Source organism: Gymnoscopelus microlampas (assembly GCF_963454915.1).
Source record: "Gymnoscopelus microlampas genome assembly, chromosome: 23".
Taxonomy (NCBI): Eukaryota; Metazoa; Chordata; class Actinopteri; order Myctophiformes; family Myctophidae; genus Gymnoscopelus; species Gymnoscopelus microlampas.
Genome location: NC_139960.1, coordinates 16680225 through 16695464, shown reverse-complemented (window position 1 = coordinate 16695464; position 15240 = coordinate 16680225). Strand labels below are relative to the sequence as shown.

Below are 15240 nucleotides of genomic sequence, written 5' to 3'. Positions count from 1 at the left end.
CTAATTTTCATCAACACAACAATCAATCAACCATAGTAGTCGCTGCTTCTTGGCTTGTTTTCAAATACCTAGGTTGCTTGTTTCTCTCGTTTATCTGGCAACTCTGGGGGGAGAGGGGGGGCTGCTTTTGCGCATGCGTGAAATCCTTACGCCACACGCGGCTCTCGCCAGTGCAATCCACTGAATGTGTGCCGCTGCAGCGCGCGTCTCTCTCTCTCTCTCTCTCTCTCTCTCTCTCTCTCTCTCTCTCTCTCTCTCTCTCTCTCTCTCTCTCTCTCTCTCTCTCTCTCTCTCTCTCTCTCTCTCTCTCTCTCTCTCTCTCTCATCCACACACGCACGCACAGACACAGGACAACGGGACAGCGCTATGCTCTCAGCAGCATCAGTCTCAGATCGTCATGGTGTTCAGTGTGGACGTAGTACTGTAGAGATTCATTGATCAACATGGGTTAGAATGAACACTTTACGCACGAGGACGATGCGACAACTTTGCTGACATAAAATGTCCTTATTGTTGCGGTTTGAGCAGAAGCAGAACAACAACAACTGGAGGAACACGAAGGGACTTAATGATCTTGATTGTAATTTAAGTGACATTATATTAATTTAACAACAGAGAAATGCTTACGGAGCTGCTTTGTACCACCGCGGCTGTTCTTCTCTATCTCAACACTCTGGACGCAGATTTCTGCTACGATGACAGGTAGGAGGTCCTACTGACCGTAACCTATGACAACGGTCCTGGTACTGACCGTAACCTATGGCAACATCATCATCATCAACATCACCTGCATCACCTTTACCATCATTTTAGCCTTGGTATCAAGACTGTTAGATGTATTTGATCGATTAATCGATCAAATACATCTAATATATATATAGTCTAGATCCCAAGGCTAAAATGGTGATGATGATGGGGTCAAATATTGGTCATTTATTGATCAATATTCGTGTATCAAAAGATCAAAGTGTGTGTATTTGAAAAAACTCCTCCATGTCCCTGGCAGGTTTTAGATGTTGTTTTTGCACACCATTATGATGATCTTATTTTGATCATATAAGACTTAGACTATATAAGATTACTGAATGTCAGTCTCCAGGTTTTCTATGTATGACACTGTCTGATTTACTATGGCACATTATAGGAGTCCAGTGGTTGTCCAACGTTTTATTTTCAAGGACCCCTATAACTCTGAGAGTGTAAATGGCAAAAATAGAATTCCATCACAAGCCAGCATGGTGATGACCACTACATACATCTAATATAGCCTTGATCCAAGGCTAATCATCATTCATCATCATCATCTGATCTCATGCACATGGCATTTCTTCTTGAACCTCAATTTATTTTAATCAATAGCGCGACAGTGTGTGACGTCCCTTGCCGAAAGAAATGGATATATAATATGGTACAATGCTTCGCAAATTTGTGTTGGGAAGCGACACCATAGGCGACTGTTGTTAATTAGTAAGGCTTTTTACGCGTGGAGGGAATGATTATGGAGAGGGACACACGCAGGCGTTTGTCCTCCTCGGTTGTGCTTCGCCTCATGTGCCTTTGTTGTGTCCGTATAGCCTAGTTAGACTAGAGGCTAGAGCAGAGGTCTTCAACAGGGGGTCCGGGACCCCTAGGGGGTCCTCAGAGTTACTACAGGGAGTCCCCCAAATATTTGTGTGATATGATTATTTAGTTTTACATTAACCACTTGAACCCTAGCATCCTTTTTCTGAGGAGAACTTTAGCCAAAAAATAGCCGATCTACAAGCTCACAACGCCTCGGCGTTGTGAGCTTGTAGATCCGCTATTTTTTGGCAAAGAGTTATATATGTAGAGGGAAAAAAGAGCAGCAAAAGTTTATCTGAAACACAATTTTATACAATATAGAGGGGGTCCCTGCTTCATCTCTCTCTCAGCTAGGGGGTCCTTGGCCTGAAAACGTTGAAGACCCCTGGACTAGAGAACAGTGGTGGAAAAAGTACTCACATCTTTTACTTAAGTAAAAGTATCGATACTGCAATGCAGAAACACTCTGTTACAAGTAAGTTTGGTATTTAATCAAAATGTACTTGAGTGAAAGTACAAAAGTATTGGCATCAAAATATATTTAAAGTACCAAAAGTAAAATTGAATGAAAATGAAAACAGCAGATCTACAAGCTCACAACGCGTCATGATGCAACACGTTGTGAGCTTGTAGATTTGCTATTTTCAAATTGCCAAAGTTTAAATAGGGCTGAAGTGGTAAATATTGTACGTTTTGTAATAATAATCAAAATCTACAAAGTAACTAATAACTATTATCTTATTTATTTTCTAATAATTGCAGTGGAGTAAAAAGTACAATATTTGCCTCTGCGATGTAGTGGAGTAGAAGTAAAAGAATTGAAAATTAGAAATGCCCCAGCAAAGTAAAAATACATGTATTTAAGTAGGCCTACAGTACTTGAGTAAATGTAGAGAGAGAGAGAGAGAGAGAAAGAGAAAGAGAGAGGGAGAGGGAAGGGGGGGCGGTTGCATCAGATGGTGGCTTGTGCTGCAAAAATGTGCACATTTTAAATTCACCTTCCAATGGATGGTGTTTTGTGTTTTATGACTGGTTCTCACTGATAACTACCCCCACCCTGGAGCTTTTTTCTGACAGTAGCTTAATCATTGCTATCTAGAGTGTTTGTTCAGTAACAGGGGTCTCTCCAGCTCTATTAAACAGAAAATAGCTACATTTTCAGGTTGGGATACCAATTTCATCAATTCAGAGACTAAAAACACATTGCACATAGGTAAATTACATTAGAAAATGCAATATGCCAATGTCAAGTTAACTAGCTGCCTTCCAGCGGACTTCAAAACAGGCAACATTTTTGCATTACTAAAACATAGCTTTGCATAACTAAAACATTCAAACACATTCGGTTTGAACAATACACACATTTTAGGCTGTCACATCATCGGCATTTAAAGTTACACATTATGCTTAAGTTCATTTACATTACTTCAGAGTCCTATCTTGCTGCCTATATACACGTGGTTAAGATGCTCTTTGTATGAAAGCTCTCAGCAGCAGCCTGCTGCTCTGCACTCTACCCAGGGGAATCACTCTAATTAAACGCCGGAGCATTGCCTTAAATTAGAATAATTTAAACCGGTTGAACAAATACCCATATATCAACAATACCACACTTTCTATAGGGTCCATTAATTAATTAATTAATTAGTAATTGTGGAGAAAATCTGCCTTCTTTCTGCCTGTGTCCAGTCAGAATACCTTAAAAGGATACAAGTGACCTAATCGTAAGTCATCTTTATTTAAAAGCACTGTACAGTATGAAGTGGGGCGGGCGACATGTAAAATAAGCAATCACACAATTACTCATGCACCCTGACATATGAGCTCATTCGCCTGCTGCTGCTATTGTCTAAATTAGCCAAACTGATATGAATTACTCCTTTAAGGTAATTCATTACAATTCTTTATCCCATGACTTATCGTCTGTATGTAAACCCTGCTGAGCTAATCATACATTTATTAAAACAATACTACATTTCTGTGTGGATTAAAACAGATGCATTGTTCTGCTGACAGTGAACAGGTTGCCTCCCCTTCGGCTTGAAATGGTTGTTGTCTGTCTGTCTGGTAGCTACTTAAACAGACAGACACCCCCTCCCTCGCTCATCCATTTGTCAACGCTGCATTTTGACCTCTGTGAGTTGGAGGTGTAGGGCATGGGTCTTCAACAGGGGGTCCGGGAATCTTTGTGCGATGGGGAACATTAGCCGAAAATAGCAGATCCACAAGCTCACAACGCCTCGCGCTGCGAGGCATTTTGAGCTTGTAGATCAGCTATTTTCGGACAGTTGGTGTAGCGGGGTAAAAGAGCAGAGCAAGTACATAGCCAACAGTCAAGTTGACTATATTGAGGGTTTAAAAGGTTAACTGTCTGAAAATACACATTAGCACAAATCCAACATGTTAATAGAAAAGATAATGTCAAACAATTCTATGAAATCTATGAAAAAATGTAATCTGCAACACAACTGAAAAACATTGTAGACCCCTGGTGTAGGGTGTGCGTGTGTCTGTGTGTCTGAGGGTGTGTCTGTGGGTGTCTGTGTGTGCGTGCGTGCATGCATGCGTGCGAGGGAGTGTGTGAGGGAGAGAGTATCTGAGCGGACAAAGAAGGAAGTGGAAGGAAGTGGAAAAGAGAGACTGAGTGCAGGTATTTGAAAAAGCTGTTGGCCCTGCAGAACATTAGACTGTGTCTGCTTCTCCTGTAATGGTCACAGCAGCAGCTCTCCATCCATCAACATCTGACCATGATGACACAGTGAAGTTGTCACGCAGGTCCTCTTCTCCGGTGACGGATTGCCAGTGGCCTCTGTCCCGGCCGGTTCTAAATCCCAGCCTAAGCACTCGATCGCTGCCTGCATCCCCACAGCGAAGGGTCACCATCAACCCACCCTGGGGATCTATCAAAGTCACGGTGATCATTTACACTCTGGGGACTCCACTGACTGACTTTTTTTGGTCCGGCGCTCCCAGGAGGCGGACGAATACCAATCAGAGGTTTGACCTCGCAAGTCGTTCATCAAACAAGTCTCTTTCCGGGGGTCAAGAGTGGCGTGCTCCCTGTCCCTTGGGGACGTCCCTTTGTAGGGATGTTCTAGTTGGAGGTGGTTGCAACAAGGGGCTTCAGAAAGGGTGGTGTAGCTTCATGCTAATGTGTAGATTTTGACACGGCTTAAAAAGGCTGTCTCTGTTGCTTTTGTTGGTTTATTCGGCTTTTCAAAAAGTCTCTCTTCGATTGTCTTGTTCCTGGATCTTCCCTGTGTCTGACCTGACACTACATCTCTAGTATGCTTCATTATTTATTACGTACAGGCCTTTATCACCCGGGCCCTTTGTGCCTTTGAAGCAGACAATGCCTCCGTCTGGAGGCTCAACGTTCTGGGGGATGTCCTGGCAAAAATCTCTGCTTTCTCAATCATGTCAAGTGTTTTTCCTGGGTAAGACTCAGACGCTGGCCAAACGCTCCGTCAGCCAATGGTAATACCAATAAAAAGACTGTGTGTGAAACGACTGAATTTTTACTGCTAGTGAGAGAGGACTATGAGCCAGACATTTTTCAAAGAGGGGAAATCCTGCTTTATTAGTTTGTTAACTGATGCCTTTAGAATCATTCCTCTCAAATCATCGTCTGTCACGTTATCTCTGATAGAGGCCGTTGTTATGTCTAGATGAGCTGTTGACAGCATTTCTGGCCATGTGTCCATATCAGATACAGCCATGGGGGGATTGTGATATGATGACCATACACCTGCGTTGGTGTGGTACTGACCACATATGTGTGGGCCCATAAACTAAAGGAAAAATGAAATGGTTACACACTCCAGCCTCGATGCAGAAATATATTTATTTGGGCTACTGCCAACGTTTCAACTCATGCCTTCATCACAGCATATAATGGATTTATTTTTTGGCGTGTGTGTACGTGCAGGCAGCAATTTTGTTTTTTCTTTCGCTTGTGATAGAATGCGATATCTTCTGAGAGGGATATAGCTCAAGGCATATGGCTACTTATAGAATTGAAAATTGATTTGCTGTGAACTCTAAACTCTCTCTTGAATCATCATCATCAAGTGTTGTGACAGGTTAACAAATGAGGCTCTGCAGGATTGTAACATTTCAATGGTGCTGGCCTTTTAACAGCACGTTGTGACAAATTGATCCAGTGATAGATGACTGCAACCAGAGGAGTAGGAAAGCATTCAGCCAGACACCAAAAGCACAGCAAGGACTCTCTTAAGAGTTAAAGGAGGCACCTCAAGAAATCACATTGAAATGGAAGACGTCCTAAGCAGTGTTGCCATGTCTGCTTATTATAGGCAACTTTGGGCTTGTTTTTCTGTAAAGTCCCTTGTAAATATTGGTTGTCTGCGTTTCCAAAGTGTGGTTGCTTATTTGGACTTGCTTCCTAATGTTGTATAAACCAGTGGTTCTCAAACATTTTCATGTCAAGGACCCCCTAATTATTATGTATTTGTCTGCAGATCCCCCCATCTGAAAATATCTTGTGCCAGGGACCCCCGTACCAGATTTGTATTGTTAAAATGTTTTAAAAAATATTCAAAATGTTTCACATTTGTTCCAAGATTTTCGGATATTTGAAAATAGCCGATCTACAAGCTCACAACGCGTAGGTTTAAAGTGCTCATGTGGCCTACAGTACAGTCACTTCTTTTGGGCTTGTTTTCATAGACCTGGTTGCTTATTTCTCGCAAAATCTGGCAACACTGGCAAGGACTCTTGAGAGATAAAGGACGCGCCTCAGGAAATCACATTGGAACGGAACACTGGTCCTAAGTTGCTCTCAGCACTTTCAGAGCTGTGCGGATTCCCTAAACATCTTGTGAGCTCAAATTGCGCCGTGGCCTCGATGTAACAGCCCAGAATTGCATTGTGGATCCTTAGGGGTTTAGCGATGAAACCATCTTCGTTTCATACGTAGGAGAAAAGCTATTTCATCTTTGGGTGGGTGGGTGGGTGTGTGGGTGTCTGGCTAGTTGAGATGAGGTTGATGTGGTCTGTTGATGACAGAAACGACTGCCACATTTCCTGCATATGCAATTCTGAAATTAAATTCTGATCCATAATATTCCCCATGCTTGCATCTCCTCCCTGTTGAAAGCCGCTGTTTAAAGTGTTATTGCCCTCATGTGTTGTGCAAAAACAAAGGCCATATGATACAATTAACTGTAGCCCACAAATTACACAGAGGTGACAGAGAGACGTGACTCTTTGAGTGTTGAGTCACAGCGGTGCCACGATGGAGGCAACAGGATCGCAGAGTCACTGGGTTTCAACATCTGTTCCTTCTCTATTTGGGTTTCTGAGGTCGACAGATAAACGTATCAATATGGGAATCGTCTTTCAGGGAGTCTCCTCTGAGGTCAGACAATCGTTTCTTTGACGCTAAAGTGTTAAAGAATCTCCTTACTGCGTGATAATGGACCACACACCGGTTAACCTTCTTCTTGCACACCCATACATGTATCAATAAAAATCATGAACATTTTTGAATGACCCAGCACAGGTTACTACTGTATATACTAGTGCTCCAAGTTAACATACTGTACAATCTTCAACAGGGGGTCCGGGACCCCAAGGGGGTCCTCAGAGTTACTACACCGTGGCCGCCAAATGTTTGTGTGATAGGAACACATTTTTTTAAATGTATTGACCACTTGAACCCTAGCATCCCTATTCTGGGGGTACCATTTGTCGAAAATAGCAGATCTACAATGTCACAATGCATCACGCTGCGATACTTTGTGAGCTTGTACATCAACTATTTTCTGAGAAGAGGTTTGGTGTAGAGGGGGGAAAAGAGCAGAGCAAGTACAGAGCCAAATGTCAAGTTATGTCTGAAAATACAGAATAACATGAATCCAACACTGATGGATGAAACAGGTTTATGAGGCTATCTATGAAATCTATGAAAAGGTTTAATATGAAACACAATTTTATACAATATGTAGTGGGGGTCCCTGCTTCATCTCTCTCTCAGCTAAGGGGTCCTTGGCCTGAAAAACATTGAAGACCCCTGCTGTAAAGTGTCTTGAAATGAACCAGACCGAACCAAGTCCTATGCTTAGATGTATCATAGTATGAAATAATACAGATGTGTTTACATTTTCATGTGCCCCAAATCCTTTTTTGTTTCACACACAAATTGCTAGGCCGCTTTGGGCAATGAGAGAGTTAAAAAAAAACAAGAGTGGCTTAATGTTACATTTTGATGGTTTAACGACAATTAGCCGGTACATATGATACTTGTGTCATGTAAAAACTCATGTTCGCACAAGAGGCCCACTTTTCACGACACACACAACAACTTTGAAGAGCTACCGTATACCTGGTCTCAGCTTACCACTACAGGTTGACACCTTCCCAAACCCATTGTGATCGGTTTCGGGCCATCAGAAAATAAATGTTAGTGGGAGTTTCTGAGCCTCCGGTGGCATATATACAAGCAATTATCTAAAATAAGCACCCTAGTTTTGTTTACGCTCTTTTAGTCATGTGCCTATAGCTAAGATAAATATAAGGGAGAAGCAGTGGTGTAAAGTAACTAAGCACATTATGTACTCAAGCACTGTACTTTTAATTTGAACGTTTTAATATTTTAACTTTAAAAAATGTTTTTATTTTATTTTAACTTTTTAATATTGTACTTTTACTCCACTACAATTATATGAAAACTTTAGTTACTAGTTACTTTGTAGATTTGTATTATTATTACAAAAAACACTTCAGACCTACACATAAACTTTGGCAATTTGAAAATAGCCGATCTACAAGCTCACAACGCGTCGCAAAGCGACGCGTTGTGAGCTTGTAGATCTGCTATTTTCAAAGGATTTTTATACATTTTGAAACTTGTGAAATGGGACCTTCTGCATAATGAGTACTTTTACTTTGGTACTTTAAGTACATTTCGATGCCAATACGTCCGTACTTTTACTCAAGTAAATTTTGAATACCGAACTTGTATTTGTAACAGACTATTTCTACAATAGGGTATTTGATACTTTTACTTAAGTAAAACATTTGAGTACTTCTTCCATCACTGCCTAGAAAAGATAAATATAAGGGAGAAGTGGGCGGATGAAGTGAAAATGTCTTTTAGTTTTCTGCAATAAATATAGGAGTCTGGCTGAGCCAACCAAGTGGGGTGTCTGCCGTGGAGGAATTCTCACAAAGTCTGAGAAATAAATCAGCGTTAAAGACTAACAAAAAGAGAATTAAAATGAACAATCTGGTGAGAGAGGCGCTCAAAGAAGTGTTTATCAAAAGAAATACGAGTCGGTTTTTGAGGCGAGGGGGAATTTCAGCCACATTTTGGGTACATCAGGGATTATATGTTTTAGAGGAGAAACAGGCGAGGCTGAAGAAAACGTGTGGTTTGGTGGTGAAAGAAAGTTTTATTTACAGTGATCTGTTGCCATGGATATAGTCATCTTAAAGGACCATGTTAAAGAGTTGCCATGAATGCTCTAGTATTGAAGTATTAAGCATTAACATGTGTTTTTATTCACTGCCCATGAAAATAATATTACTATTGATGCCTTTTGCATTTGTAGTCCCAAGCTGTGGGAATGGGGGAGAGCAAGACCCATCCGTCAAACAATAGGAGGAGGAGGAGGGAACAGACTCATCTCATTTTGATTACTAGCAGATTTAACTCTTATAATACTTTGTGGTCAATTTAAAGCAAATGTCAACAAACTACAGATGTTCTGGGACCTAAATGGCTTTCAAACCACAAACGAGTGTCAGTATAGAGTATAATGTAATTCCTCATTTGATTTACAGTGCATGTGAGGCCTAATGTGTTAGGGACAGTGTCTGTGTTGAAACTTCATGTGGAAATGTTACAGAGTAGACGACTATAGTTTGAGTAGTACCGCATTAAAATCTGGAGTATTAATTAAATTCTCTGTATATTTTTTACACTCCCTGAGTTAAAGTAACAACTCTTACACTTGCATTTTTATTCAAGTGTATACATGAATTGTGCATGGATCCAAAGTTAGATCCCATGAGTTTTAAATGTTTCAGTATAGTGAAAAGAGTGAATCTTTTCCATATGAACCAGAGCGTCCTTATCCTCGGGCAAACATTTGGCGAAAATAGCAGATCTACAAGCTCACAACGCATCGTTGGGACACGTGAGCTTGTAGATCTGCTATTTTTGGGCAAAGAGATTTGGTGCAGAGATATACTGAAGGACTTAGTTTAGAGCCAGAACTGGGGGACCCCGGTCATCAACTAAGTATATAGGGATTTAAGTGGTTAAACATGTAGAAATGTTGCACTTTTTGACAAAATATCGGTCAAAACATCAGTAATCTTGTGGCCTATGACTCAGACCCAAACATCTGCCTTCGGTCAGACTCTACAGTGGAAACCTGTGGCTCCATACTGTATATTCCACAAGGATGGTCAACAGTTCTCTGACATGAACATCCAATACATCTCCATCCAGACTCCCTCACCACAGCTGTCTCCTAACTCCTTTGGTGAATTACTTTATTTCTAGTTTCATGTCCTCAAACTGTCCGCCCCACATCCTGACCACAAGGCCTCCTAGACTACGGTTAGACTACTGCAACAGCATCCTCCATGATGGCATCACCTTCAAAGCCCTCAATAAACTCCAATATAGTCAAAACTCAGCTGCCCGCCTGCTCACCATGCAGCACCCGCTCCAGAGACCATATCACACCAGTCCTCCACGACCTTCCACTGGCTGCCTGTCAAACAAAGAATCCACTTTAAAATGCTGCTCACCACCTACAAGGCACTCCACAACCTGGCTCCCCCTATACAGTACCTCTCTGACCTACTCAAGCCATATGTCCCGTTCCGTTCCCTCAGGTCCAGTGACCTTTGTCAGTCCTGGAGGTCCCTAAGACCAGGCTCCGTACCTGGGGCGACAGGGCTTGCTGGCTCCCTCCCTCTGGAATGCACTCCCCATCAGAGACGCCCCCTCCCTCCCCATACTTCAAAACCGCCCTGAAAACCCACCTGTTCAGAATTGCCTTTTCGAGTTGACTTTGTTTCAACTCTCGTTTTTAGTGTGCTTTTAATTCTTATCTTACTGCTTATCTTAGTTTTTTCCTCATAATGTTTTTTTTTTTCGCCCTCACCCCTTGGCTCCCAACCCACACATGTACTTAGAAAAGCGCTTTATAAATTCAAGGTATTATTATTATTAAGGAAGCTAGCAGGTTACATGGAGAATATAATGCTCAGTAAAAGTTCATAGCACCCTTGTCTCAGAGGCCTGATACACACATGGGGGGATGAAGATGAGATGGTCGCTTCTCATCCCATTGAATCCCAGTGGTGCATGATGGGATGGGTAAAGCCGCCTCTAACCCTTGGCTGGCCTTCTTCTCCTTGAGCCACGTCTGCCCCGCCCCCGTCTGCCCCCCCCTCACCCCGTCCCGTCCCCTATGCCCCAGACACCACAGCCAAACCTCAGTCCCACCGTCCATCCCAGAATGCAGACCATCTGCACGTCCCGTAACGCTGGTTACTTTACCACGGCCGATTGGCGCTTCCACGTGTAACCCACAGCGCTGCCAAGATTCACATCCCAAGGGTCACGCGTGTTTGGCAGAGTCCAAACATGCTTATGTCTAAAGGATGACATTCAGTGTTGCCATGTCTGCTTATTATACGCGGCTTTGGGCTTGTTTTTCTGTAAAGTCGTTTGTAAATATTGGTAGTTGCCGGTTACGTTTTTTGGGCTTGTTTCTAGAGTGTAGTTGCTTATTTAGGCTTGCTTCCCGTTTCCTAATGTTGTTTATAAACCAGTGGTTCTCAAACATTTTCATTTCAAGGACCCCCAAATGAAAATGTTTAAAAAATATGATATTAAAAATAAGATTTTCAATTGAAAATAGAAGATATACAAGCTCGATGCGACGCATTGTGAGCTTGTAGATCGGCTATTTTCAAATAGCCAATGTATATTCTTCTGCCTATACATAAGTCATGTCCTAGTATGAGCGAATAGGGGAAGGGAATCAACGTCACGTGATGCCTTTGTTTGGCCCAGCAAAAACTTGGATGTGTCTAAAAGAATATGATTATTGGCAGATTTGCGTAACGTTTAGAATATTTGGCGGCCCCTTTTTCATTTTTCACAAGATTGGTGGTTGTTGCAATGGCCTGCACTACTGTACTTCACCATATGTTGTGCTATGACGAAATAAACCCATAAAATGTAACAATGTCAATGTGTACGTTCCGTAGTGCATTTCTAATGGTGAAAGCTGTGTTGTTTCACCCGAAAAAGCAATGGCGGATTTGGCCACGCCCTGAAAAACCTGTATGTGTGTCTCAAAGAATAAGTGTAAAGTGCTTATGTGTTAGTCGCTTGTTTTTGGCTTGTTTTCCTTGACCTGGTTGCTTATTTCTCTCACAACATCTGGCAACGCTGGTCCAAACATGCTTCGGTCAAAAGGATGACATGAGCAGATTTATAGATGAACGTTCAAAACCTGCTCTTACTGTACGTGGTGCTTATCTGACCGAGCGGCCACATGTGTGATCTTTATGCTCTTCAGCTGGAAGTTGCAGAGTGTGTGTGGGGTTGAGTTTCTGCCACGGAGCATTAAAGTCTCACTCTGTAAGCAAAGCTCACTGTTCTGGTATTACATTACACTAAGAAGCTGGCATCCACTTTTCCACTTCCAGCTACAAGGTGGACTTAAAAAGAAAAGAGAAAAAAAAATAAAAAGAAACTCCTTGCAGTGCAATATGAAACCAGAACCAGTCTGGGAATCACAGGGATCCAGTGGTGGAAGAAGTGCTCAATTGTTTTACTTACGTAAAAGTACCAATACTGTAATATAGAAACGCTAAGTAACAGACCGGTATATATTTTTTTTTGTAAAAGTGCAAAAGTATTGGCATCAAAATATACTTAAAGTACCACACGTTTAAGTACTCATTATGCAGAATGTCCCATTTCACAAGTTCAATATGTATAAACATCTTTTGAAAATAGCAAATCCATAAGCTCACAACACGTTGCAAAGCGGCGCGTTGTGAGCTTGTCGATCGTCTATTTTCAAATAGCCAAAGTATATAGAGGGCTGGTTTATGTACGTTTTAGTTGCTAGTTACTTCAAAGTAACTAGTAACTAAAGTTTTCTAAAGAATTGTAGTGGAGTAAAAAGTACAACATTTTCCTCTGAGATGTAGAGTAGAAGTAAAATGATTGAAAATAGGAAATACTCCAGTAAAGTAAAAATACCTCAAAATTGTAAATAAGTACAGTACTTGATCCGTGTGCTTTCCCCTTCTACCTTTTCTAGTCAATAGTCGTTGTGTATTGTCTTCAAATACACAACGACTGAAATGTTATTGTATTTTCTGCACTTTTCTCTGAGCAGAAAATCAAACATAACAGTTTTTGCCTCACATTATAATTAAGAAATAAGACCCGAGAGGGAGTGCTTTGTTGTGGTTATTGGCACAGTCACTCTGCACAGCCGTGTATTATTGCTTTTATACAACTGTTACATATTTTTTTTGAAAAATATGAGTACTGTTCGGTTTCACTATTATTGCGTTGCTTTCAGCCCTTCCGCAACCTGAAATACAGTAGTTCCCCATTGTTTACCGTTGTTATAGGCTACTTAACTGCAGATGCATTCAGTCCACAACCCATCAAAGAGTGATACTTTTACCCCCTCCTATGGGTAGGGGGACTGTGCGTGCGTGCGTGCGTGCGTGCGTGCGTGCGTGCGTGCACCCAGCCCTATAGAGCTGCTTGGTTTGTACTGTGTGTATGTATTAACACTAGCTGGGTCTTATGTAGCCTCAATATCACAGAAATCCACTGAGGAATGATTTGTGGGGGATTAAAGATGACGATGATAATAGTGATAATCATTAGTCAGTAACAATTCTCTTCAGTTCAGTCCATGACCAAATCCATTTATGATAGTAATTCTGACTGTGATAATGACCAAGTATCCGTTCATTAAAACACAGCCTTCGCAGCCTAATTAATTTGCCATTAGGATATCAGCATGGCTTAGAGTTCTCAGTCGCCACGACTGATTTCAGTCATTTTTATTATAACTTATGAAAGAGTATTAGAATAGTTCAAACTAGCAATAGAATGCATGTTCAGAAGCATCTTACAAAAACCCTCAGATATTTCATAAAAGCAAAGGTTTTCAGTCTGTGATTTATTCAACTGGTTGGCTGTATGTAGAATGTAGAACAGAAAAAACATAGATTAATAATTTACTGAGGCTACTTGCTTATGCCTATCGCTCCTTTTCATGCATGGAGCATATAGGCCGTTAACTACAGTCCACCAGAGTCCTCTATCCTGGGCCTTCTTTTCCAGCTGTTCCCGTGTCAGGCCACACTGCTTGATGTCAGTCTCAAGGTCCCTGCGCCAGGTGTTCTTTGGCCTTCCTCTCCTTCTTGTGCCTTGCGGGGTCCATCTAAGGGCTTGTCTCGTGATGCTGCTATTGGGCTTTAGGAGCGTGTGGCCGATCCATTCTTCTCTTAATCTCATCTTCCTCTGGTGGTAGACCCACTCTCTGCCAGAGATCATTATTGCTAACGGTGTCTGGCCAGCGAATGCTCAGGATCCTCCTCAGGGAACATCACGATTTCGCATATTGTGCTAATTGTTTAGGAACACACAGCACTAGTGTGGAGGACTTCTTTCATGCTGAACTCTAGCAATGGCTCAACATTTCTTTAGAATTATTAAAGCAGTTTACATGCTCATTGGCCAGGCTCATAGTCTTTAAACAAATTAGCAAAATATATAATTTAGTTCAGCCTAAGTAAAAATGAATCCTTCCAAAGGGCCACATGTAAGCACACTGATGACTGGAACCAATAAATTACATTGGTGATGCAATCCAGTGTAATGGAAGTCAAATGAACTTCACATGGGGGTTTAATATGATCCCAGTTTGTCAAATGATCAACAGGCATTCACAAATATATAGGCTGAGGGAAACGGCATTACAAAACCATAAAACGCATTATATAACATCATAAAAAGTTCAATGTTCCCCTCTGAGATGGACTGGAGGGACAAGCAGACATGATGTCATGCCAAAACGTCATGACATCATGTATGAAGGACTGGTTTTGCTTTTGAAATAAAATGTATCGTTCAAAGTTCTCTATGTAGCCACAGAAATGCAACCAAAAGAGTGAATTCAACCTGACATTTCTAACACTGTTACCACTACATAGACACATGACGGCAAGATCTATTTGAGAGTGTGGCGTGTCTGCGTGTGCGCGTGGGTGAAGGGTCTTGTGTGTGTGTGTGTGTGTGTGTGTGTGTGTGTGTGTGTGTGTGTGTGTGTGTGTGTGTGTGTGTGTGTGTGTGTGTGTGTGTGTGTGTGTGTGTGTGTGTGTGTGTGTGTGTGTGTGTGTGTGTGTGTGTGTGTGTGTGTGTGTGTGTGTGTGTGTGTGTAGGACACATAGTTCCACTTCCAGGAAACCCCTGAATATCCTTCCTCCACATCTCATAGTTGCTTGACTCTCCTGCTGATAACGCTGCCAGTCAATAGCGGGAAAAAATCAAGACTTTTCTCTGTCCTTTAGGTAATGGATAGCTAGAGTTGTTATCATAGTAATGGATGTGACTAGATGTATTGTGTCGCAGTAATGGATGTGACTAC

At 41.7% G+C, this 15240-nt stretch overlaps 1 protein-coding gene across 3 annotated transcripts in view; it reads left to right on the top strand.

Moving 5' to 3' along the window:
* Positions 1–438: 438 nt before the first annotated feature.
* LOC311039460 (protein O-mannosyl-transferase TMTC2-like) overlaps positions 439–15240 on the top strand; it is a 377431-nt gene continuing 362629 nt past the window's right edge. For all 3 annotated transcript variants that reach the window (XR_014600170.1, XM_084049351.1, XM_084049350.1), the window contains exon 1: positions 439–703. Coding sequence is in view for 2 of the 3 variants with exons in the window: in XM_084049351.1 (XP_083905477.1) it covers positions 621–703 (83 nt within the window). In the remaining variant the exon portion in view is untranslated. The remainder of the gene's footprint in view (positions 704–15240) is intronic.